The following is a 23,768-nucleotide window of genomic DNA, read 5'->3' on the forward strand; positions in this document are numbered from 1 at the left end:
ACATTATTATATATACTAAACAATTAGAGCAGTATTACCATGTGAAAATCAAGGACCTCTAGGGTGACAAGTCTAAAACCTAAATATTTATACAGCTAAATAAAATTAATTAGAAAGTCTTATTTTTGTTTGTAATTTGACTGTAGTCATTTTATCTATGTTTATTATTTACTTTACTTGCCAAGTTGGGAATGAGAATATCAGTTTTTCTAAAACAAGATGCATTGCGTTGCTTGACACTAAAACATTGGTAAGATTTGCAGCTATTTAAAATGTTAGGATGAATATCCATAAATGTCTTTTTTGCAAAACAAGTACAAATGGAACAAATTCATATCTTCCAAGTTTGAACATCTGCCCAATAAGTTTAAAGTGTTTAACAGTAAACAGGGAGAGATTGTCAGTTATGTATCACTGATGAGAACATATTGGCCATTACTATTTAAACGAGAGAGCTCTGCATCCTAACGTCTCAGGGTGACTGTAAATACCTGGGAGATACAAAGCAATGCAAGTTTTCTGCACCCATAAACATATTAAGAAATAATTAACCTCCACATTAATTATTTAGGAATTAATATCTTGTAAAATGTTCAGTGTATATTTTGCAAGAACCTTTCATCTACCATAAACGATTATAAATGTTGTTTACAAACTATGAATATGTGAACATTTAGTGCATTTAATTTTGCTGGAATATGTCCATTTGTCTGCACTGTGTATACACAGAATCTGCTATAGGAAAGGCCTTCAGGCAGACAATGGTGTTTATTTAAAGTTGGACAAAAAAGAGGTGCATCCATATGAAGTCTTTTGTGTATCTTCGATTTGAAGAGGTAGTATCCTAGCCCACACTTGTCTACTCTCCCAGCTTGTCCGGGAGGCTCCCAATTTCAAGAAGAGCCCACCCAGAACCCAGCAGAGATCTGCCCCCAGCTGTGCAATAACGTGAATCTCAGCATTACCTAGCAGGGGGAGGGGCCACGGTGACACAATCGCATGACCACGCCCTTCTCCACTTCTGATTCATTGTTTATGAACTGATCTCTAGCTGACAGTACATCATTCATTAGCATTGGGGCTTTATTAGAACAGTTAAGGTACATAACACATTTTAATTTATACCGTCTAGAAAAGGCAATTCCAATTTAATTTTTAATTGAATAAATGTATGAGGAGGTGCTATAGTGAGGTTTTTTATATATATGATAAATTCAACTTTCAATTTTATCAATGAGACATTATTTTATATTGTGTATCTGACCGCATTGTCCTAATTGTACGAAACATAATAATGCATTAAAATGTGTTTTTATTAAAGAATTAGGTTGTGTACAAATAGGGCAATGGCACTTATTAATGGCACAGTATTATCAAATAGACTTAGATATGACTAATACGCATATAATATGCATCTGCGCGGCATACATATGCCCACTGGTACACTTAGCGTAATTCTGACAGTACTACTTTTTTGCGTTTTTTTCATCACAAGATGTATCCAACTCTACATCTGGATGCAAGCACGCTTTTTCTTGGGTATATCTTTAAATGTGTTCACCAAAGGGGCAACCACCTGTAAAGTAGCCCCATTCTGTGCAATCATTTCTGAAATATTGGGTACAAATAGGAATGTGCGTGAAAGCAAAGCATAAAAACCTCTTAAAGTTCTGCCTACTTTCATTTTACGGCCATCCTTCATAATTTAAAAAAATACTGGTTGGAGCTTCATTAATGGACGAGTTTTATTTCATGTGTCACATTTGTATATGTAAATGTTTTTATTGCATTAGTAGATTTGCACCTGTAAATAAACTTTCTCATATAAAATGCACCTGTTTGGTGCAAAAGCATTTTCATTAAAGAATTGACCAGCTCCCAATATCACCACTGAAGATATAAAAAATCAGGTTATTTTTTTGTGAAATACAGGTTTTGCATATGGACGCAACACAAGGGGCTAGATTTACTAAGCTGCGGGTTTGAAAAAGTGGGGATGTTGCCTATAGCAACCAATCAGATTCTAGCTTTCATTTATTTAGTACTTTCTACAAAATGAAAGCTAGAATCTGATTGGTTGCTATAGGCAACATCCCCACTTTTTCAAACCCGCAGCTTAGTAAATCTAGCCCAAGGTGTATTCCTCTGTCATAGATCTTTACTGAATACAAACTAGGACCAAGAATTCACTTTGTGTTTTACCCACATGCACAAAACATGCATTGCAACCGACGTGCAACAAAATTGCATGTTGCAGACAAGATATTTAAATAAACATCAATGGGCTGAGTGTGCACATTTAGGGGGTGATAGGTGAATGCAAAGCGTCTTTCCTCCCAACAAAAAGATTTTACAGGTCCTTTGAGGCACTGGTAATCACAATATAGGCCTATTCTTTTAATAGGACCCTTTTTGCAGAAGCATATTTCATCCTCTCAGAGGGAACAAAATTTAACTTCCACAATTGATGCCATCTTTGCACAAAACCATAATCCTACCTGTATAACAAGACCAATAGCATACAAAGAGGTGCATAGTTCTGCAGGTTTGTAGTCTAACTTAAATCATACTTGTCAACTCTCCCGGAAAGTCCGGGAGACTCCTGAAACTCGGGTCAGTCTCCCGGGCGAGCTGGCATTTCTCCCGCATCCCAGGTCAAATGACGCGATTCTCAGTGATTTACGCCCTTTTGGAGGGCGGGAGGGGGCGGGGCCAGGCCAATTGTGGTATTTTGGCCCCGCCCACGCGACAGCCTCACGGGGGCGGGGCCAAAATGATCTGATTGGCCTCGCCCCGCCCCCTCCCACCCTCCAGTCACGCCCCCTCTCCCAGAAACTTGTTTCCGGGAGTTGGCAAGTATGACTTAAATAGGCTCTCAAAAAGTTATTATTCAGTAAAGTATTCTAAAAGGTTAATCTACAGTAACTGCTAAACAATTTAATAAAGGTGGAAATCACAGTGGCAAAGCTCAAAAACATGAGGTGATTTTTACATGTCATTTATATTATGTTGGCATAGTGCCAAAAAGCATTACCTAACCCGTTCCAAGCATTCTGGTCTGTGGTAGTTTAAGACTGCAATCACAGTCCCACACATACTACATAAACAATGTGTAGAAAATTGTTTAGGATAGAAATCCCTTTTAAATGATTATTTCAGAGAACAGAAGAGTATACATCTAGAGATGTACGCTGACCCTCGTGTTTCGATTTCGAAACCGGTGTCGGTACTAAACCAATTTTGTGTTTTGGCTTTGCTGACGGTTTTGTCGATCAAACACGAAAGGTTTTGGTTTTCGATCTACATTTAATTAAAAATTGAGAAAAATAGATGAAATAATGTCTTTTTGAGCTGCCTTTGCTCATATATTACTATTTATAGCATTAACATTCATTTCCAGTAATTTCCAGTCTATTTTCTAATGATCCCTTCACAACGGTTCCAATTTTCACCAATTCTGGCCACTGTCTGCAGCGAGTTGTCCTAATGAAGGATTTTGTAACTTTGCCATCATTATATTTGCTTTCTCTGATTGTATTCATATAATAATATACTGAATAGTGTTGATATCTCCTTTTCATTGCACCCAAACCTCCTTCACATGTTCAGACTTACTATTACTGTAATTGAATGAATAAATAACCACATGGACACCAAAGCAATTTGGCAGAAGGTCACAGTTTTTATTTAAACAAAAATGATGGCGGAATGAACAATGCGAGTCAGATAACTAATAGCAAAACCAAACAGTGTAAGGTCAGATTTCTATTACACCACTGGTCCCAGGATATAATCCTTTACAATGTTACAGCTTCCTAGTAACTGTCATAAGCTTTAAGAAGCAGCAGGAGAGGTCTTCACCCTTTCTCATAGCGTTGGATGCACTCACAAGTACTCAGATGCCCCCAGGGCTCAGCTAAGCTCATGAGCAGTAACCAGTAGCATTGAAATAAGAGAAATGGGGCCAAGAGCACGCACCCCACATAAACTCAGAAGGCAGCAATAATTTAATTATAGCCGCGTGCCCCGGGTTGCTTGTCACTAGTCGGAAAGCAGCGGCAGTGTGAGGTGTCCACGTTGTTCTGGCGTCAGAGTGAGTACACCCCTTCTTGGGGACCACCTCTGCTGCAGGTCTCGGGTAGTCCCCATTACCGCGGGGTTGGGTGATGCATACTCTCCTTCCTGCCTCTCTCTCCTCACAGACTTTTTGGTAGGTCTGACCACTGCTTTACCCTGCGTTTCCATAGCAAACTTAGCACTTGGCTGCTCAGTATAAGCCAGCCTGATTACATATTATATATATGCAATCAGGGCCGCCGAGAGGGGGGGGGAGCGGGTACTAATTACCCGGGCCCGGCATGTCAGGGGGCCCGGCCCGGGCCCTTGCGCTGCTGATTTTTTTTAATTTTCAAATATTTTTTTTCAAAACGTTTTTTTTCCTTTTCTTTTTTTTTTTTTTTTTTTTTTTTGGCAGGGGGGGGGGGGGGGCTCGGTCGTTGGTGGGGGGAGCAGGCTAGTTTAAAAAAAAAACAAAACATACTCACCTGATCGCGGAGCCGGCATCCCTCCTCTCTGCTGCTCTGTGCTCTATTCAGACTGTCTGAATGCCGGGTGTGATGTCATCATGTCATGCCCAGCATTCAGTCAGTCTGGAGCAATGGAGCACAGAGCAGCAGAGAAGACCAAGACAGGAGAAAAGGTAAGTGAAGGGAGGAAAACGAGGGGGGCACAAAGGGGTTAAAAAACGGGGGGGCAGCATGACAGAGGGGTTAAAAAATAAGGGGGAGCACAGAGGGGTTAAAAAACGGGAAAGCAGCATGTCAAAGGGGTTAAAAACGGGAAAGCAGCATGTCAAAGGGGTTAAAAACGGGGAAACAGCATGTCAGAGGGGTTAAAAACGGGGAAGCAGCATGTCAGAGGGGTTAAAAAATGAGGGGGAGCACAGAGGGGTTAAAAAACGGGAAAGCAGCATGTCAGAGGGGTTAAAAAATGAGGGGGAGCACAGAGGGGTTAAAAAACGGGGAAGCAGCATGTCAGAGGGGTTAAAAAATGAGGGGGAGCACAGAGGGGTTAAAAAACGGGGAAGCAGCATGTCAGAGGGGTTAAAAAATGAGTGGGGGCACAGAGGGGTTAAAAAATGGGAAAGCAGCATGTCAGAGGGGTTAAAAATTGAGGGGGAGCACAGAGGGGTTAAAAAATGGGAAAGCAGCATGTCAGAGGGGTTAAAAACGGGGGGGGAAGACATGACAGAGGGGGTGAAAAAATGAGAGGGGCACAGATGGGTTAAAAAACGGGGCAGTATGGCACAGTGGGGTTAATAAACAGGGGTCAGCATGGCACAGTGGGGTTAAAAAATGGTGGGCAGCATGGCACAGTGGGGTTACAAAGGGGGGGGAGGCATGGCACAGTGGGATTGAAAAAGGGGGGGAGCAGCATAGTATAGTCTGATGAAGGGGAGCCAGATGAAGGGGGCAAAAACAGCATGGAGGGCACAGTGTGATCATAAGGCATGGCGATGATGAAGGGGCACATTATTGTAATATTGGAGCTGGAGGAAGGCCTAATTATTAATCGTGGATGGTATTGATTTAACGCCAGGGTTGTTTGGAATTATCTAAATGTAGCTATTTTTTTCCAAATAGGGCCCCCAGCATTCCAGGATCCAGACAAGCCGCAACTAAAGAAACATGCAGCCACAGGTGGAGAAAGTGAGAAGAACAGGTAGGAGAGAGCAGGACAGTATGTGAAATGTTGTGATTCTAGTAGGGACAATACCAATTTTTGGTGAATGTTGTGCCCAATGTAAGGTGTAGGCCAAGACTGAACTGTTTGTGTACACACTGCATTGTTTGTATACTACACTGTGGTGGTAGATGTCCTGAAAGTCAGGAGTGCTTGAACATATGTGACGCTCCGGCGAATTGAGAGCCTAGTGGTTTTTATGTTAGCCACGCCCCAATGGCACGTTTGCCACGCCCCAAAATGCATGACCACACCTCCCAAAATTTTTGCACCGCCGTTTGGCTAGCTACGCCCCTGAATGCATGACCATACACCTAAATTTTTTTGCGCCGCCGTAAGGCGGCGCAAAAAATTTTTGGGGCTTATTTGACTATGAGGGGGGGCCCCATGAATTTGTTGTACCCGGGCCCTGAATTCTTCTTGGCAGCCCTGTATGCAATGCATTAACAACAACCAATTGCCACTAGTCTGTTTAAGATTAAAATTAAAAGCAATTGATCAGCAAACTATTGTAGCTGACTATTCTCTACATAACTGCTTTACAATAATGACAGGATTCTATTGCTTTCCTGTGTCCCTGGTTCACCCTGTACGCCACTTTATGAGCAGCGCACAACAGCTAAGCTCCTCCCTACACGCTGCCTGTTCCATAATGACACTTGAGAGGACGAGGGAGGACTATATATACAAAAGATGGCGATCCAAAACTTGTGAGAGTTTTGCAAATAAAAAATCATGGAAATGACATTTCGCCTCTTTTTGAGATCCAAGTTTGGCACAACTTGGTTTCACTAAATCCCCAAAGTCGGATTTCACATAATCCGAACTGCTCATCTCTACATATAACATTCAAGAGTCAGTGGTCAGAATCATGTATGAGATCATATTTTGGCAGAGTATCCAAATATATTTGAAGGATCACTAACCCTAAAATACAAGTTACTAAGTACAGAAAAGCTATTAATACAAAAGTTCAATTTCTTTGATAAAACTTCATATTTTTGACATTCTGTTTGTATTAGCTGTGAAGCTGAATGCAAAATAATGTCCTTAATTATTGGCTGTTTCATGCAAAAACAAGTTGATTGCCTTTCAAAAGAGTTACAAGTAGGTAGGTTTCTGTACATAGAGATAAAAAAAATCTTCTTCCATGATCACAACTTAATTTTTAATAATTTCAGTTTTAATAAGCTTCTCAAACACTTAAATATACAGGGAAAAATTATCTTCCCAACTGCAACTTCCCTAGCATTTCAGAGACTTCTAGGGAAATGTTAGATCAACCATTTTCCTTAAAGGAATTAGAAGTAGCTATTTCCTTGATGCAGGCCAGCAAAAGCCCAGGTCCAGATGGAATTACGATTAGTTACTACGAAAAATTTGGACAAACTTTATATCCCAAACTTTTGGATGCTCTCAATGAGATATCTGAGGAATCTGAATCTGTAAACCAGGCTTGTCCAACTTGCGGCCCTCCGGGTGTTGTGAAACTACAAGCCCCAGCATGCTTTGCTGGTAGATAACCAGCTGATAGCTGGAAGGGCATGCTGGGACTTGTAGTTTCACAACATCTGGAGGGCCGCAGGTTGGACAGGTCTGCTGTAAACAGTCACTTGAAAAACGGTAAGGACACCTCCCAGTGCTCCAGTTACAGACCAATATCTCTGTTGAATGTAGGCATGAACATTTTCACGAAAAATAATAGCTATCCATTTAAATATCTTTCGCCAGGTTTGATCCATTATGACCAGGCTGGATTTGACCCAGACAAAATCAACATTATTTATTTAATATACTCCAAAATATGCAAACTCCTACTCTATTATTATCTAGTAATGCGGAAAAGCCTTTGACAGTGTAGATTACATTTCCTTACTGTGGTGCTGGAGCACATGGGATTGGGTCCTATATGCTTACACATAATTTAGATGACCTCAATGGCTCTTTCCCCTTTTACCTGGCACCCGACTGTATCAAATACCTCAGTGTTTCACTAACTAAAGATCTCTCCAATCTATATAAGATCAATGTTGTTCCTTTGGTTTCTAAATTCCTTTTGGAATTTAAACACTGGTTATCCAAAGATTTCTCCTGGGTGGGAAGAATAAATATTGTATAAATGAATACTATACCGAAGCTCTTATACTTCAAACTCTCCCAATACACATTCCTCCAAAATATTTTCTAAATCTCCAGAGTCTAGTTCGTGAATTTTTAGGTTTCGTTAAGACATTCTCTACGGATGGAAATTACAAAGAAACTTTTGACTACACTTATTTGCCAAATATTATCAAGCAGTGTTACTCAACAGGATATTGGAATAGATTAAAGCTGTTGCTTCCAAACAATGGGTTCAAGTTGAAGGCTACACGATAAGAGTTCATTCTGCTGTATTCCCATGGCTACCTAAATTACCTCACTTCTCCCATCCTACCATTTGCCCTACATTTCATTGTTGGGTAGATTACAGAATTTGAAATTTATATTTTCTTCAATATCTCTGCTCCCCTCCTTGGTGTATAATCAAGACTTCCTACCTGGCCTAATGCCAGGAGTTTGTAAATCATGGTATGGTGGCAAGGGGATTAGGTGTGGTCAGCTGGTGATGAGTGGTAAGAAATTAGCCTTTTAGATTCTTTAGGAAACAATAGCACACTTCTCATCAGAAGTTTGGCTTTATACACAAGCAAACATTATTAACAGAGTGGGAGTGTTGTGATGAGATGAAGTAGGAATCGCTCTAGTTTTGAAGACCTGTACTATGCCTCTCAGGAGCCTAGATTTCCGATTCTGTATATTTATAATATGCTTATTGGAAAGAGGCTTGGTCATTGCTGGTACTTAAGCTGGGTACACACTACAGAAATTTCGACCAACTTTTTATGCAGAGCGATTTTACATGCGATAGATGATCCGATCGCTCGGTCCATGGACTGCATACACACTAGCCTTGTTTAGGACGATATAGGGAAGAGCGGACGTCCCTTTAGCAACTTTTTACAGCCATGTTGTCGTGAGCAATGACTGTAATTTCGTACTCACTGTTGTGGATCGGTCGGAAGTTTATACACACTACACAGCGGAAACGAGATTGGACCGAAAATATTAAACGGTACGACCAACCAAATGAGGCGATAATCGTCCATTTGGGCAGACTTTCGACCATCGTGTCACTGCACACACTGACCCGACTTTTGAACGAGCGGTCGTATGTCGGCTGTTTGAGCCGATTATTGGATGAAAACAGTGTAGTGTGTACCCAACTTTAGTGAGAGCTGCTGGGAAAGGAGGGGCAACGCACAAAAGGAGTGTAATTCTTTCAGTAAGCCTTTAATCCAGAGGCTAGAGAGAAAGCTGCCAGGGGGAGACCTGACATTATATAGGGTCTGTCTGCAGAGCCGTAATGACGGCGGTGCGGGCGGTGCGACCGCCCCGGGCGCAAGCCCATGGGGGCGCAGCCGCCCGATACCTGCCTCTGTGCCCACAATTCATTCAGGGCATCAAAAGCAGTGCAGTTCCACCAAAAGCCAGAAGGTGACCTGGAGGTTTCATCCCCGCTGACGAGCGGGTCGTATCCGGAGCCATGCGCTATCACGCTTACTACAGGAGCGTTTAGGAGATCCTCATAAGCAGGTCTGTGTTTTGAATTATAATGCAGTGGTCAAAGTGGATCTATTGCAGCTATAGAGTAATGGTGGCTGTACTGAACAATGCAGCAAATAGACAACTTTCACATTGGAACGGTCATAGAACGGTCATAGAACGGTCATAAAACGGTCATGCGCTGCGATACCCCGACACTTCTGTTTAACTGTCACAGTCACTTTTCTCTGCAAATGGTGGTCCTTTGAGTGGCCATTTGCAGGTACCACATAAACAAACACTGTGATAGATCATGGAACATTTTTATTAAAACTTGAATGGGACCAGGAACAAGATTAACTTGGTTAACTTGTATTCCTGTTACTGTTGTAGAACTACAAGGCTCACAATGTCCTGCCTGTCATGATGCGACCTGTAGTTCCACAACAGTTGCAGACTTGAGAGATCCACAGGTTGTCTAACTCCGGACATGACAGGATTGTCAGCTGTCGCTTTGTTTTTTTTTTAAATAAATACCATTTACTAAGGTCCTGCCCGAATTGTAGACTGCAGTATATTCAGGTCAGTCACATTCATCCATTACATCTTTTCTAGCACTTTGATTTAATTTGCCTTGTGTATTGTTTCATTTAGACTGTTACTTAGCGATTGTCCCCCTTTGGATCTGCCAGGGCAGGCACAGGCATAGACTCGAGTATGTTGTCTCTGTATGAAAACATTATCCTATAGAGGTACTACAGTAAGAGTGTGGGATATTTACAGAGGAATAGCTGGGTTATATGTACAAAGTGGCATGTTTACCAGTAATGAGCTACAGGTAGGTATTTCTGGGTATAATGACTTTATTACTTATGACATTTTCTCTCTAATATTTAGTGCGCTTGGAACATGAAAGTAGGTGCCCAGGAAGGTGATTATAAATCCCTTCTTGAATACTTCCTGCATTAAATGTGACAGGTAGTTTTTTCCCGGAAAGCTGGGGAGTAATTTTAGCTGTTCTGAATTTTACTGCACAATTCTTTCACTAAAGTGCTAGCCACACCCACTTGTCATATGCCACTCCCACTTAGATGGGGGGCGCCGGTGCCCTGTCTCGCCCAGGCACCAAAATTTGTAGTTACGGCACTGTCTGTCTGCCATCAATAGGAATGACAGAGGGGATAGCTAGCTGACACAGAGAGAGTTGTGAAGAGAAGGCTGCCAGAGGGAGAGCTGCCATTAAAGAGAGTAACTGCCAGAGAGAGAACTGCCACTATCATAGAGGAAGCTGACATGGTCACAGAGCAAGCTGCCAGAGTGAGAGCCACCAGTTTCAGAGAGAAAACAACAGTGGGAGAGCTGCCATTATTAGAAGAAAATTACAAGAGAGACATTCTATCCATATGTAATTCAGATCTGGTCCAGAGAGAGTCCAGATCCAGTATAAGTATCCCGAGAGAGTTGAGATCTGGACCAGGTGTTCAGAGGGAGTCCATATCTGCTCCAGCTGTCCTCAGGGAATCCAGACCCTCATCTTCATATACATATATTTATTATTGTTGGGACTACTAATTATCCTTCTTACACCACATAATTTTTTTCATCCACATTAAAGGAGATGTTTAATGTAACAAATCCTCTTTATGCAACAATTGTTATAGCTGCATTTAATGCTATCTGTTGCTACCTCATTTCAATAGCTCAGGCTAAGAATAGCCATTGCATAATTTACTGAGTTCATAGTTGTTCTGTTCTCCATACTATACTAATTGTGTGTATATGCATGCTGTTAGGCAGTGTAGATTGTGTGCCTGTAGGGCTATATGCGTGTGCTACCAGTAATCATCTCACCCCTAGGTCTGCGTGATTGCATGCAACGAGTGGGATCTTTATTACTGTATAGATTTCCTGTTATATCATCATCATATATATATATATATATATATATATATATATATACACATCATTATAACATCTCATTATTGCTGTTATTGTGAGGTGTGATATAGTCATTTTTAAGATTTCTGCTGACAGATATATACAGCATGTCATTGTTATGAACCCGTAACCTAAACCCCTTTAAATGATCAGAGAGCTAGTTCCTTGTTTTAATTTTTATCCTTTGATTTGTTCTTCTTCTAGATGTCAGGCCTATTAATAAATGTGCCTTTTACCTGGTGTGTGTCAGCAATCACCAGTTATTACCTATGAGAATCAAATCCTGGTAGACATCAGTAAGAGCTACAACCCTGAACAAGAGACTGACGCACTGGAAGTGTTGTACCAGAGAAAAGGTGACATCTATCCCTGACTATGAAATAACACAACACTCATCGTCATCATCATCAACATTTATTTATATAGCGCCAGCAAATTCCGTAGCGCTTTACAATTGGGAACAAACATTAATAAGACAATACTGGGTAATACATACAGACAGAGAGGAAAGAGAACAACACAGCTATGAACAGTTAAGGGATACACTATTAACCAGGTCCTGATAAGTACATTTGCTCAGATTGGATATCTTCTAAATAAATATATATAAAGTATACTTTGCCATAGCAATTTTTTTTTATTTTTTTTTAACACATGGGTCCATAGAGGGTATTGTGCTTTTTCCCCAAAACATCCCATGTAAGGGAAGTGTTTATTTGCTCCCCATTTTAAAAATGACCCAATAAATTTGCAGAATAACATTTACAGTACAACTCATAGAATAATCTACCACCTGATCTGACTAGTAGTATATGCTTTTAGTTATATCCAACAGCTGCTTGAAATATACTGTATATTTATAATTTATTTATATATAATGCAACACTTTACAGAGAATAAATAATCATTCACATTCACAGTCCCTAGTCCTTTGGAGCTAACAATCTAAATTTGATACCACATGAACATACACACTAAGGTTAATATTAATCAGATTCCAATTAACCCACCAGTACATTTTTTGGGGAATTTCGAAGGAAAGCAGAGGACCTAGATGAACCCCACACAAACACGGGGAGAACATACAAGCTCGACACAGAGTGTGACCTTTGGTGGTATTACTTAGACCTAACTTAAGAGTATTTTATCTAATGAATTTCCAACCTAGACTTCAGATACACTTTTGAATAATGTACTGGTGGTTTAAAATATTTTTCAGTTTACATTTTAATAATATATACAGCTCTCTCTCATAGAGGTGGAACTAGCGAGCTGAGGGCCCCGATGCAGGTAGGCAGGGAGGAGGGAACCGGGGCCCCTGACCTTCTGCATCTGCCATGCAGCGGGCCCCATTATCTCCATGGGCCCCAGGGCAATACACCTACTGCACCAATGGTAGTTCTGCCACTGCTCTCTCCTGTCCCTTACCAGCAACAGGTCTGTCTATCAGCTTCCAAGCAACTACCCTGCACAAGGTGGCTGTATTTGATCTCAACCTGAAGAACCAAGGAGGTTGAAGTATCAGAAAGGTGGGTATCTCCTAGATGGAGGGGATCCCATCATGAGATCCTTGCAGTTATAATATTTGGGGTAACAAAACAGCAAAAAGGAACCTTCCTCTTTCTTTTTTTATGTCTTTTTTGTTAGTTTTTGTCGGCGGATGTGTGTGTTCTCTTTTCTATTTAGCTTTTACCAATAGCCAGTGGTTGACATGGGCTGGTATTCCGACAATTCTTTGACTGCTCTGATTATTAAACAATGAATTTCCAGTCGCTTACACTTTTAAATTTCCACCACTGCAATAGCTAAATGTTTGTCCCATGCATTTCATTTCAGTCTTCCTCCAGAAGGTGAGTTTCAGGGTAGTAATACATTTTTATGTTCTCTGTTAAGTTAAATGTGAAGTGTCCTTTCAACAAATGACTCATCACATATCTACAAAATATTTAAGCACTATACAAAAAGATCAAAGGCTCCATCATGCAATCAGTATCTATCAAACAAACAGCTCATCCATTAAATTAGTAGAGACAGAAAATGAACTGTGTAATGAGGAAGCAGCAGGTAGGAAACATGCATAAAGGACATATAAATCATCTGACACATACAGTACAAAAACTGCCAAAGTAAGATAGATCATTGACGAGCGTACACAATACAAGACAACAGGCTGTGAACACAACTACCATTCTACCAAGTGGCTGCAGCAGAGAGAAGATACAATGACAGTGGATGTTATCAAACAGTCTGTAAACCAAGGTCATAAAGGGCTGATTAAATGCAGAGCTGCAAAAGATGAGACATTCGCATGGCAAAGTCCATTTATATGGAGTGATATAAGGAAAAAATAAATAAAAATAAAACAGCTAATCAAATAAATCCACATGCTCCAAGGGCTCAGACGAGATATCAACAAAGATAACAGCTAACAAAATAGAAATGATGCAAAAGAGATAGGAAACACTGTATGACAGCAGATAAAACGATGAGAAAGATTAAAGAACTATGGGATCTATTTGACAATCGGTGAAGAGACAAAAATGCCGGTGTAAAGGCTCTTTCTCCGCTTTTTCCTATTTCACAAAGGGTTAACGCTGGAGAAATAAGGGATTTCTCTGGCATTAACCTAATTACCAGCACTTAGACCTCTGAGGGGAGAGCAACATTAAGCAGTGTATAGAGCTGCAATTTCAGGATGGCGTTACCTGACTTCTTCTCTTCCTGGGATCCAGCAGAAGTCTCTCCGATTTTGCCGAATGGTTCACCGGTGAAACTACTATGCAAAATTTTGTGTCAGGCACAATAAACATGAATATATATATATATATATGATCCCTACATAGGTGTCCGCACTCATGTATCCAATAGTACGGGCAACTCCATGGACCAGTAGAAAGAAATTCACTGGCCAGTCAAATATTCCAAAGAAACTCTCCATGTTGTATAAGAACTACCTTTATCCTTATTGATCACAAAGACATTAATCAATAAAAGGTATTTCCTTACATGGAGAGTGGTACATCCCTCCTTTGGAATATATATATATATATATATATATATATATATATATATATATATATATATATATATATATATATATATAAAATTTAAAACTCAGTTGTCAGTTTTATCTAACAAAAGAAACACAGCAATTCAGTACAGCTAGATAGTCTATGAAAATGTGCGGAGCTCTTGTACTGTATACAGAATTCAGAATAACACTATCGAATAGAATTGGGAGAATCTTAGGTACAACCAAAAAGAATATAGCACAGTAGGTATAAAAAGGAAGGAGTGTGATGAGAAGGATGTAAAAAATAATTATTACAATGTGTGATTAAATATATCAAAGTTTGCATTTTATTACAGCTATTTAATGGATAAGTTCACTTTACTACTCAGTGGTAAATGATTATTCCAATGGTAAATTAGAAGCTCGTCTATAAAACTGTATAATATAATAACGCACAGTTACAGACAGTCTATGTGATAGTGAGGCAAATTAAACTGCCCACACATGCATCAATTTTATTGATTTTAATTCCATTCCTTCCTGTCTCCAGCATCCTGTATCCAATCAGATCATGGTAAAAGCTGGTTACTAAGCAGACTTGGACTTGGTCGACTGTGCTTGTATTTCTCTGGTTGTGATGGGTAGAAGTGGGGAGTTATCAGGATTCAGTCAGACTGTGTTATTGTGTGAGGCAACGGTAGTAACTTAGTTGTTTAGCATTTGTATTTTTATAATTAAAAGATGTTGTTTTAAATAGTTTGAGTCACTGTTACATATGTTATGTCACACATACCCCCACAAAGTGAAAGCTTGAACACATGTAAAACTGGAAAGTGTCACGAACTCAGAGTATTTGCTTACTGATTTTGGCACTACTCACCAAAGAGGCGTGGAGTCTAACGTGTCCCAGGTCTTCGCCAGGAACCCCCGCAAGGAAGTATGGTCTTAGCTGCGGGAGACACGCAGGTCGTGGTCCTCAGAGGGAGCAACCAGTGAAGCGATAGGATGGAATCGGTGTCAGGCAGGTCGGGTCAGAACCGAGAAATCAGGAGATGCCACAGGGAGAATCCAAATCCGTAGTCAGGGGCTAGCCGGGTCAGGTATCAGGAGCGCAGGAGAATGGTCAATAACAAAGCCGAGGTCAATTCACAGGGAGCACAGCAGAGGGGTAGTCAGGAACAAGCCGGGTAATACACAGGAGTCACAAGAGGAAATACACAGGAATGCTGCAGCTAGGGTGGGACCTAATACTCTGGCACTCATTAGGTGCCAGAGTCTGAACTTTATAGGAGGAGAAGGGGGCAGGACTACCTACCGCCGGATGCTGTGGATCGCATCCCGTTGCTAAGCAACGGGACACGCTGCTGCCGGGATCCGGAAGTGACGAATGGTTGCCTAGCAACCGGCCGTCTATGGGCAGACACAGGCGACCGTCCCTGTGCGGAGGACGCGACACAGGGACGGCGCGTAACAGAAAGTTCCAAATTCCTCTTCATCCAATTTAAATGTATGAGTGCAGAAACAGCATCGCATGTAACTCTGACAGCTACACAACCTTTCATAAACACCATTACCTGAGCCAACCGTAAATAGTAATAAAATAAATAAAACAACAGAGATAACCAATTTAAAAATATTCATTCCCATTGGTCAATACTTGCTTTAACCAGCTGTTACAGTCAGTAGTAGCTCTCTAGTCTCTATTACCTCTTATCACCAAGATGGAGCAATATTTGACCATTTCACCCTGCACAATTACCAAAGCTGGGTCAGGTCAGGTTAGCTGGGGAACAAAAATGGGCAGCAAGTTTGAGGTCTTGTCAGGGCCATAACGAGGGCTAGGAGATAGGGGTGACCTCCCAGGGCGCAGCACTGAAGGGGGTCACAATTTCTGAATATTTTAGGTTCATTTGGTTAAAATCGAGGGCCCAGGGGGGGCGGGCGGCATTTTTGTTTTTCGCCCCAGGCCACTCTTTTTTTCATATTAATCCAACCCAGTGTAGTAGTTTGGATCATAGTCCAGTTGAAAGACAACCCCCCCCCCCAGTTTGAGCTTTTTTTGGCAGTGGGTCTATACTGATCACCATTCATCTTCATGTCAATTCTGACAAGACTTCTAGTCCCTGTCAAGGAAAAGTATCCCCATAAGACGATGTTACCACCGCCTTGAGGCGGTTGCCTGTTACCCGGACCAGAATACTTTCTGCCATATCTCTGTAGTGCCTTCTAGATGATGTTTTGCATACTCTCTATGGGCAACAGTATGTTTTTCATCCAGGGAGTCTTCCTGGTGAAGCTGCTATAAAGACCATTTTTGTGGAATGCTTTGGACATTCGTGTATTGCTGTTGTCTATCACAGTCACTGACTTCAGTAGCTTGTTAAATGTCATAACTGGCCTATGTAATAACTGCTCTTATAAATGCCCTTCTTGTCCAGCAATGAAATGTAGGTGAGGTTTGGTCTAGACAGTGTGGCTGTAGCTTAATACTTGTTTAATTTCCAAACCCAGGCGGATGTTTAGTACTTTTGCATTGGTCTCTTACTCCTTCCCAGATTTGTGTCTCTATAATCATATCTCGGACTTGTTTGGAATGCTCTTTAATCTTCATTTGGAATCTTATTTTTTCTTATAATGTCTTGGCCACACAGTAGGTCCTTTATAGAGAGAGATATTTATACTGACATAAAAATGGCCATCATATTTTACACTCATTTCTTGCACAGATGGTGGCAATAAACATAATGGGCTTGAATCATTACGGTACGGAAAATTAAAGTATTGTGCGTTGTTTCTTTTAAATGCACATAATTCGGGCATCTGCGCGTCTATATTCAACTATATTCAGCTACAAACGGATCTGAAGAAACGTCTCTATTTGAATACGGGTCTAGGTACGCTCTGCTCTGTTATGGACAACACATATGTGGGATCCCGGCAGAACGCATAGAAAAAAATTTCAATTATCGTCACCTGTTAATAATATAGTCATTAATTAAAAAGTTTTCAACGAAAAACATTTATAAAGATGTTAATGTCAATTCAGTGGCGGAACAACCATTGATGCAGCAAGTGCGGTGCACCGGGGCCCATGGACATAATGAGGCCCGCTGCATGGGGAACTAGTGAGCTGTGGGCCCCGGTTCCCTCCTCCCCACTTTCCTGCACTGGGGCCCACAGCTCGCTAGTTCCGTCTCTGTGTCAATTGTACATACAAATGTATTTTTATAGCTGCTCTTGGTTACAAACACATGCTCCAGCATGATGCACGCCATCCAACATTATCACTCGGCACTTGAACCTCACCTTTAGCTGGTGTATGTGATACGACTGAAAATCACATACCATCGAGATGCCCAAAGCTTTATTCGGACGTTGCTGCGTGCGCTCGCGCTTGGCACGCCCTTACTGTACATTGACTACGTGCATACGCCCATTCCCCACCCAGTTCCGCCCATGAAATTGTAGGCTATCCTAAGTGTCCTTTGTGCTTGAAGATGAATTGGATGTTCCTTTGTGAAATGTCGTCTAGTCAGTTTCTGGGCATGAGCAGTGCACTGTTATGCGCAATACGGCGCGTAAATACGGCGCAAATCAGCATTTACATTCCTTAATGAATCAAGCCCAGTATGGAGGTAATGTACTGGTCCTGTAGAAATTTTAACTTGCAATTACATAGGGTGTGAATCCTTCTCAAATGTCATCATTTCTATTTTTAATTTTTAGTAATTTGTAGAAATTATTTTTCTTTTCTAAAATTACAAATAATTTTTTTCAAATTAAGAATCTGGGGAACAAAATAAGCACAAAATATTGGGAGCTGAGTACCTCTCTCCATAGCTCCTTCTGTGATTTAAGGGTTTTGCACACTGAATTTGAAGTTGTATAAAATATATAATTTGCTGTAGAACTGTCTTTAAATCAAATAAAAATAATGTTTCGGGGACAAGAATATGGACATTCATCTTAAGCTGCTTTCCTTTTAACTTGCATTGAATGGAACATAATACAGTGCAAAGGGACATAAAAAAAGATCACAGATCTCTATGGTGATTGCAAGGGTCATTCACATACCACACGGGGCAGCACAGTGTGAATATTCCGTAGGAAACAATGCTCAAAGCAACATCTCTGCTCCATTGATCATTCAAACTGTATTCCCCTGGGTGGAACTGCCCTTGCAACCAACGTTTGGTTCTATGGTCCCTTAATGTTTATTAGACATTGCAAGGGGCAGTATTATATTTAAAAAAAGGTGCAAATCAGTCTTAAGTTCCAATTAGTAATTAATATTACCTAGTGAGTAGATAAATGTAACCACAAACCACATCAGCAGTACATTTGTTTGATGTCAAACGGTAATCCTGGGGGCACCTGGTTGATCTTGTTTTATCTCAGTGTGTACTTATCAAAATCAGCCTCTAAGGAGATACCTGGATAAAGAGAACAACCCTGTGTTTTACTTACTACAGTCCTTCATTTATGGTGTATTCTCATTTATTGAATAACTTTAATTATTACTACTAATTTAAATTAATTAATTGAAAGGTATTTTAAATATAAATAGTTATATTATTATGTTTAAATATCATTAGATCTTTTTATGTGATGCAGTCATCTACCACCTTCCTGGCTCATCATGCCAGTTTCTAGATTTTTTTGCTTATTTCCTTTCCTTTCAATCATGTGAAATAGACAGACTCATTCTGGGTCATCTCCATTGATGATGCATATTCCTCCTCCACTTCAAAATTACATCACTTAATCTTCATCTTTAGATTTACAGAGTCGACTGTATCACCCACACATAGAAATTTACTAAACTATCTGCACCAATTCTGTTCTATTTAAAACCACACCAGCTTCCTCTTCCATCCCTGTCTGATCACCATTATGTTGTCATGTAACTAAAGGAAGCCTCACTGCTGTGCAGATTTCCTTCATTGTCAATGTACTATCTTAAAGTGCAGGTTTGAAAAGTGGAGATGTTGCCTATAGCAACCAATCGGATTCTAGCTGTCATTAGCATGTACTGAATAAATGATAACTAGAATCTGATTGGTTACTATAGGCAACATCTCCACTTTTTCCAACCCGCAGTTTAGTAAATATACCCCTATATCTTTTATTTCCTCCTTGACAAATAATTAAAAATTTGTATTCAGTAACTTCAGTTCACTTCTTAGCACAACAGTACAGAAACCAAACACTGATGTTACTGCTCATGACCTTAAATGTTACTTCAAGGAAAAATTTGACACCATCCATCAGGAGATTCAATCACAATCTTCAAAGGATGCTTCTCCATTCCCTGCAAAATTCCTAATGCATTTTATCCATATTTGATCCTCTGACCGAGAATGAAGTATCTGCTATTCTTTCCTCCTCTCTAATAGCTTCCCTTTCGATCCTGTTTCCTTACATCTTATGTCACCAGCTCTGATTCCACATCTAACAGAAATCTTTCATCTCTCTTTCACTTCTTTCAAGAACACATTGATTATGCTCAACATAATGAAGCAATCTCTTTATTCATCCATTGCCTTTAGTTTCCACTCTGTCTCTAACCTTTCCTTTGACTTTCTGGTATACACTCAGTCATTTAGCTCTCTGCTAACTGCATTCAATCTGGATTCTATGCACTAGATTCCACTGAAGCAACTATTAAAAACTCTAATGAGCTTCTGGCTGCAATGTGATATTACTCACTATTAATTTTTCTGCATTTATACGATACACCATCCTGTACTCAATCCCTTAGTCTAAGGGTGCTGTCCTACCCTGGTTCTCATATCATAAACTCTTCAGTCAGTTGGAGAACCTAAGGTTCCATTCTGTGACCCCTTCTTTTCTCTCTCTATGCTTCTTCCCCTGCAGACAGAATCAGCAGTTTAGTTTCTATCTTTAAGCTGAGGACACCTAACTCTACCATTTCATCCTATCTCTAACAGTATTTTAGCTAACACCAGTGACTGATTCGCAGCTGGTCTGTCCAAGACTGATCTCCTTTTGTTCCCTTCTTCCACTAGCAGCCCCCACAGAAGAAATCTCTATGTGCGTGAACAACACTTCCATGACTCTCAAGCCACAAGCCCAATGTCTTTGGTTTTAGTTGATTTTGACTGGTCCTTCACTTCTCACATGTAATCCCTTACAAAATAAGGCAGCCTCCACCTCAAAACATCTCTCATAGCCACCCAACTTTACTAATGACACCGCTAAAACGTGACATCATAAAATAATCGCCTATCATCAACCAAACGAACACCACTTCAACCCATCTTAAATGTACATTCCAGACTGCTGTTCATTAATAATCATTGTAATAATGCTGTCAATCTTCTCTCCTTCTTTTTTTACAGTAACCATACAACATTCTTCCTATGTTTATCTCCGCCACACACACACACACACACACACATATATATATATATATATATATATATATATACACAAAACACAAAGTCTTATTAAACAATGCAATGCTCGGTTTCTAAATTATGGGAACCCTAGAACACAAACAGATCTCCAATATGACGCGATTCACCAAGCTCCGCCCCTTCACGTGCATCTCCTCCCCGAGACTCCCTGAGGCCAACCTGGAAAGGTTGGCAACTATGAGGTAGAAACCAGGAACATGCAATGACAGCTAGGCTCACATGACTGCATAGTAGATGTATAACCTGTTTATACAGATATTAGTTCCAGGAATATCCATGACAAATTCTCAGACTTTGTAGCATATACCCATAATTGGTAACTCATTCAAATTAACCAACTAGCTCTTCACTGCTTGTTTTTTTAAATAATATTTGATATCTAATAAGCAATTTTGCACTGACAAACATGTAATTAATCGCAAATACAGAATATTTGTTAAATTATTTTATATTGGTAATATTCCTGGGCCCAGAATACATCACTGCTGAAAGATAACATCAAAAGACGAAGAGGAAAAGTGCAGAGGATTTGTGTCAAATACCACGCACTGATTCTTCCAGAAAAGTACATCAATCTTAATACATGTGGTTATTAGCCAAGGATATAATAAAGCTGCTTTCATTATCTACTTGGAGAAACTAATAGAAAGATTGATGGACAAAGTTCTGCTACGTGGCGTCAGACTCACCATTTATCCATTTAGCTTCTGTATCATGGATTGCAAACTCTCCACTGACCAAATCTTGCAACGATACCTTCGCCTTGAGTGACAGGCTATTATCTTCCACTGGAAAAAGAAACCAAATACATATAGGTTATTCATCATCTTCAGCTTAAGTTATTGAATTACAATTAGATACAGAAAAAAATATAAGCAAAATCTGGCATGTCATTTTATTTTTAGTGCAATAACTAACTTCTGATGGAACACGGAGAAAAATATTGTGAAACTATGTGACTGGCTAGGAAAGCTCTTGGTCCCTCTCCTTCACATGTTCAATCCACATTACTCATCTCTGTGAATGACAAAGCTTATGCATGGTGTATGAAAATGAATGGGGATCTGCCAGCCAATAAGAAGCTGCTTCTTGGTAGAGCTCCTCTCATCACAACATTGGCTTAGAAACTCCAGGTGAGAATTGGCAAGGGATCAAAAGATCATACCATGATGATAATTGAATCTACTCAAAGATGAAGGAGTGGGATCAGCAAAGGTAGGGGGATATTATTACAAATAAACAAGATAAAAGTATATTTTAATGATATACCCATAAAAAAGCTGCAGTGCATAGAATAATTAAATTTGTCTGAGATCTTGATTGATCACTAGTGCATCATTCAGGAAAACACTTGGCTGCTTGGTGAACACCGCATAACCAGCACCACAAATAGAAATAGGATCTGGATTTGCCAGAAGAACCGGCGTGTACAAGAGTATTAGTGTTCAGGTCTATTCTCCCAAAATTTAGTTAAAATGATTAACTCAGCTTCTGTCAGCCATGTAGCCCTGCTTTTAATTAAACAGTCATAAACCACAGGCAACTGCATGTTCTCAACGCAACATCCACTAAGGTACTTGGTCAGCAGTGCTGTCAATAGATACTGTAAATACAATGCTGATCTGCTCAGTGAATTATTGGGTATTATCATTAGACTGAGCATGTTCCGTCTGGCATTCACTGAACACTCTCTTAAGTTTCAGTAATACCCATTTGCAGTTCTGGTAATGCTACTTTCACCAAGCAATGACCACAGCACAGACAGAATGTGTGAGTCATATGATACACCCCCCATGTGTCCCCACAGTAGTTAGAAAGTCTTAGCTGTAAAAGAAGGTTGTTCCTAGAAACAAAATATTCTAATCCTTAAAACCTGGTGGGATTGTCCAAGATAATTATGAGTAGTTGGCAACAACTATGCATCACATACTCACTGGGGATGAGGGAATTATCCTGGTGCAAAAGTTTCCACAAAGAAAAATTTTAATATTAAAAAACCCTTTTGTTTACCTACATGCACACTAGGGGGTAAATTTACTAAGAATTGTGTTTGGTGGCAGTTTTAAACTGCCACACATCGCTGCAACATTTACTATAGGGCGGTTTGAGGCTGCGATTTAAAATGCTGCCGATGTCTGGAAGATTGAAAACAGCTAAACCGCCGAATGCTGCTTGAGTTATCTTGTCATTCAGAACATAAGAAGAGGCACGACTGACATTTAAATTATGGGGGCAATCATTATTTTTTATGGAGCAAAATTAATTTATAATTAACTTATGTGGGCAACTTTTATTTTTCATCATGTTAAGGGGACAATATTATTGTATTATTATATCATGGGGGCACTATGTAGTGCTACGTGTGTGTATCATAAATAATTACTGCTCCCATTAGCAATCAGATAATATTTCCCAGTTAATATAATTATGTATTCATATTCCCCCCATAATACAATACAATAATTTGTCCCTATAATATAATGAAAAATTGAATTTACCCAAATAAGTTAATTATAAATTAATGTTGCCCCCATAATTTAAATATCTGGTGTTCTGAATAGCCAGGTTTTTCAAGAGAACATAAAAATTATTTATGGATTTCACAAATGTTTTTGTTTGTTTGGTATTTAAGTCAATATAAAAATAATTATACATATGTATACTTGATATGAATGATGCTATAATTTCATAATAAGCCATAGCTTTAGTGACACAAGCATGAAAACAGCGAAAGAACATCAAGGATGGCAATAAACTAAGAGGGCAAGGAAGAGTAAAAATGTATCTAACTCTAAGATTTTTAGTCACAAAGGATAAAGTGAGATAGAGCCCACCTAATGTCTTCCACAATATTGGACACAGAGGCACAATTCAGCAGCTACTCTAATAAATGCCCGTCTGTACTCATGCCTATCCCCATGGGCAGAGTCACAGCAATGTTTCAATGGCCCTTTTGACAAATTCTCCAGCAGCTATTGAGGGCATTGCTATCTAGAATAAAACAATTCGTCACGTTCCCCACGGATCAGCAAGCTATTATAGAGACAAACATT

The 23,768-nt window shown here is 39.9% G+C and overlaps 1 protein-coding gene across 5 annotated transcripts in view; it reads right to left on the bottom strand.

The window, feature by feature from the left end:
* Nucleotides 1-23,768, bottom strand: part of DPP6 (dipeptidyl peptidase like 6) — a 936,540-nt gene that overhangs the window by 231,434 nt on the left and 681,338 nt on the right. For all 5 annotated transcript variants that reach the window (XM_075212137.1, XM_075212136.1, XM_075212134.1 and 2 more), the window contains one exon: nucleotides 21,405-21,503. In XM_075212137.1, coding sequence (XP_075068238.1) covers nucleotides 21,405-21,503 — 99 coding nt within the window. The remainder of the gene's footprint in view (nucleotides 1-21,404; nucleotides 21,504-23,768) is intronic.

This window comes from Mixophyes fleayi, chromosome 5, assembly GCF_038048845.1.
Source record: "Mixophyes fleayi isolate aMixFle1 chromosome 5, aMixFle1.hap1, whole genome shotgun sequence".
In the NCBI taxonomy this organism is placed as follows: Eukaryota; Metazoa; Chordata; class Amphibia; order Anura; family Limnodynastidae; genus Mixophyes; species Mixophyes fleayi.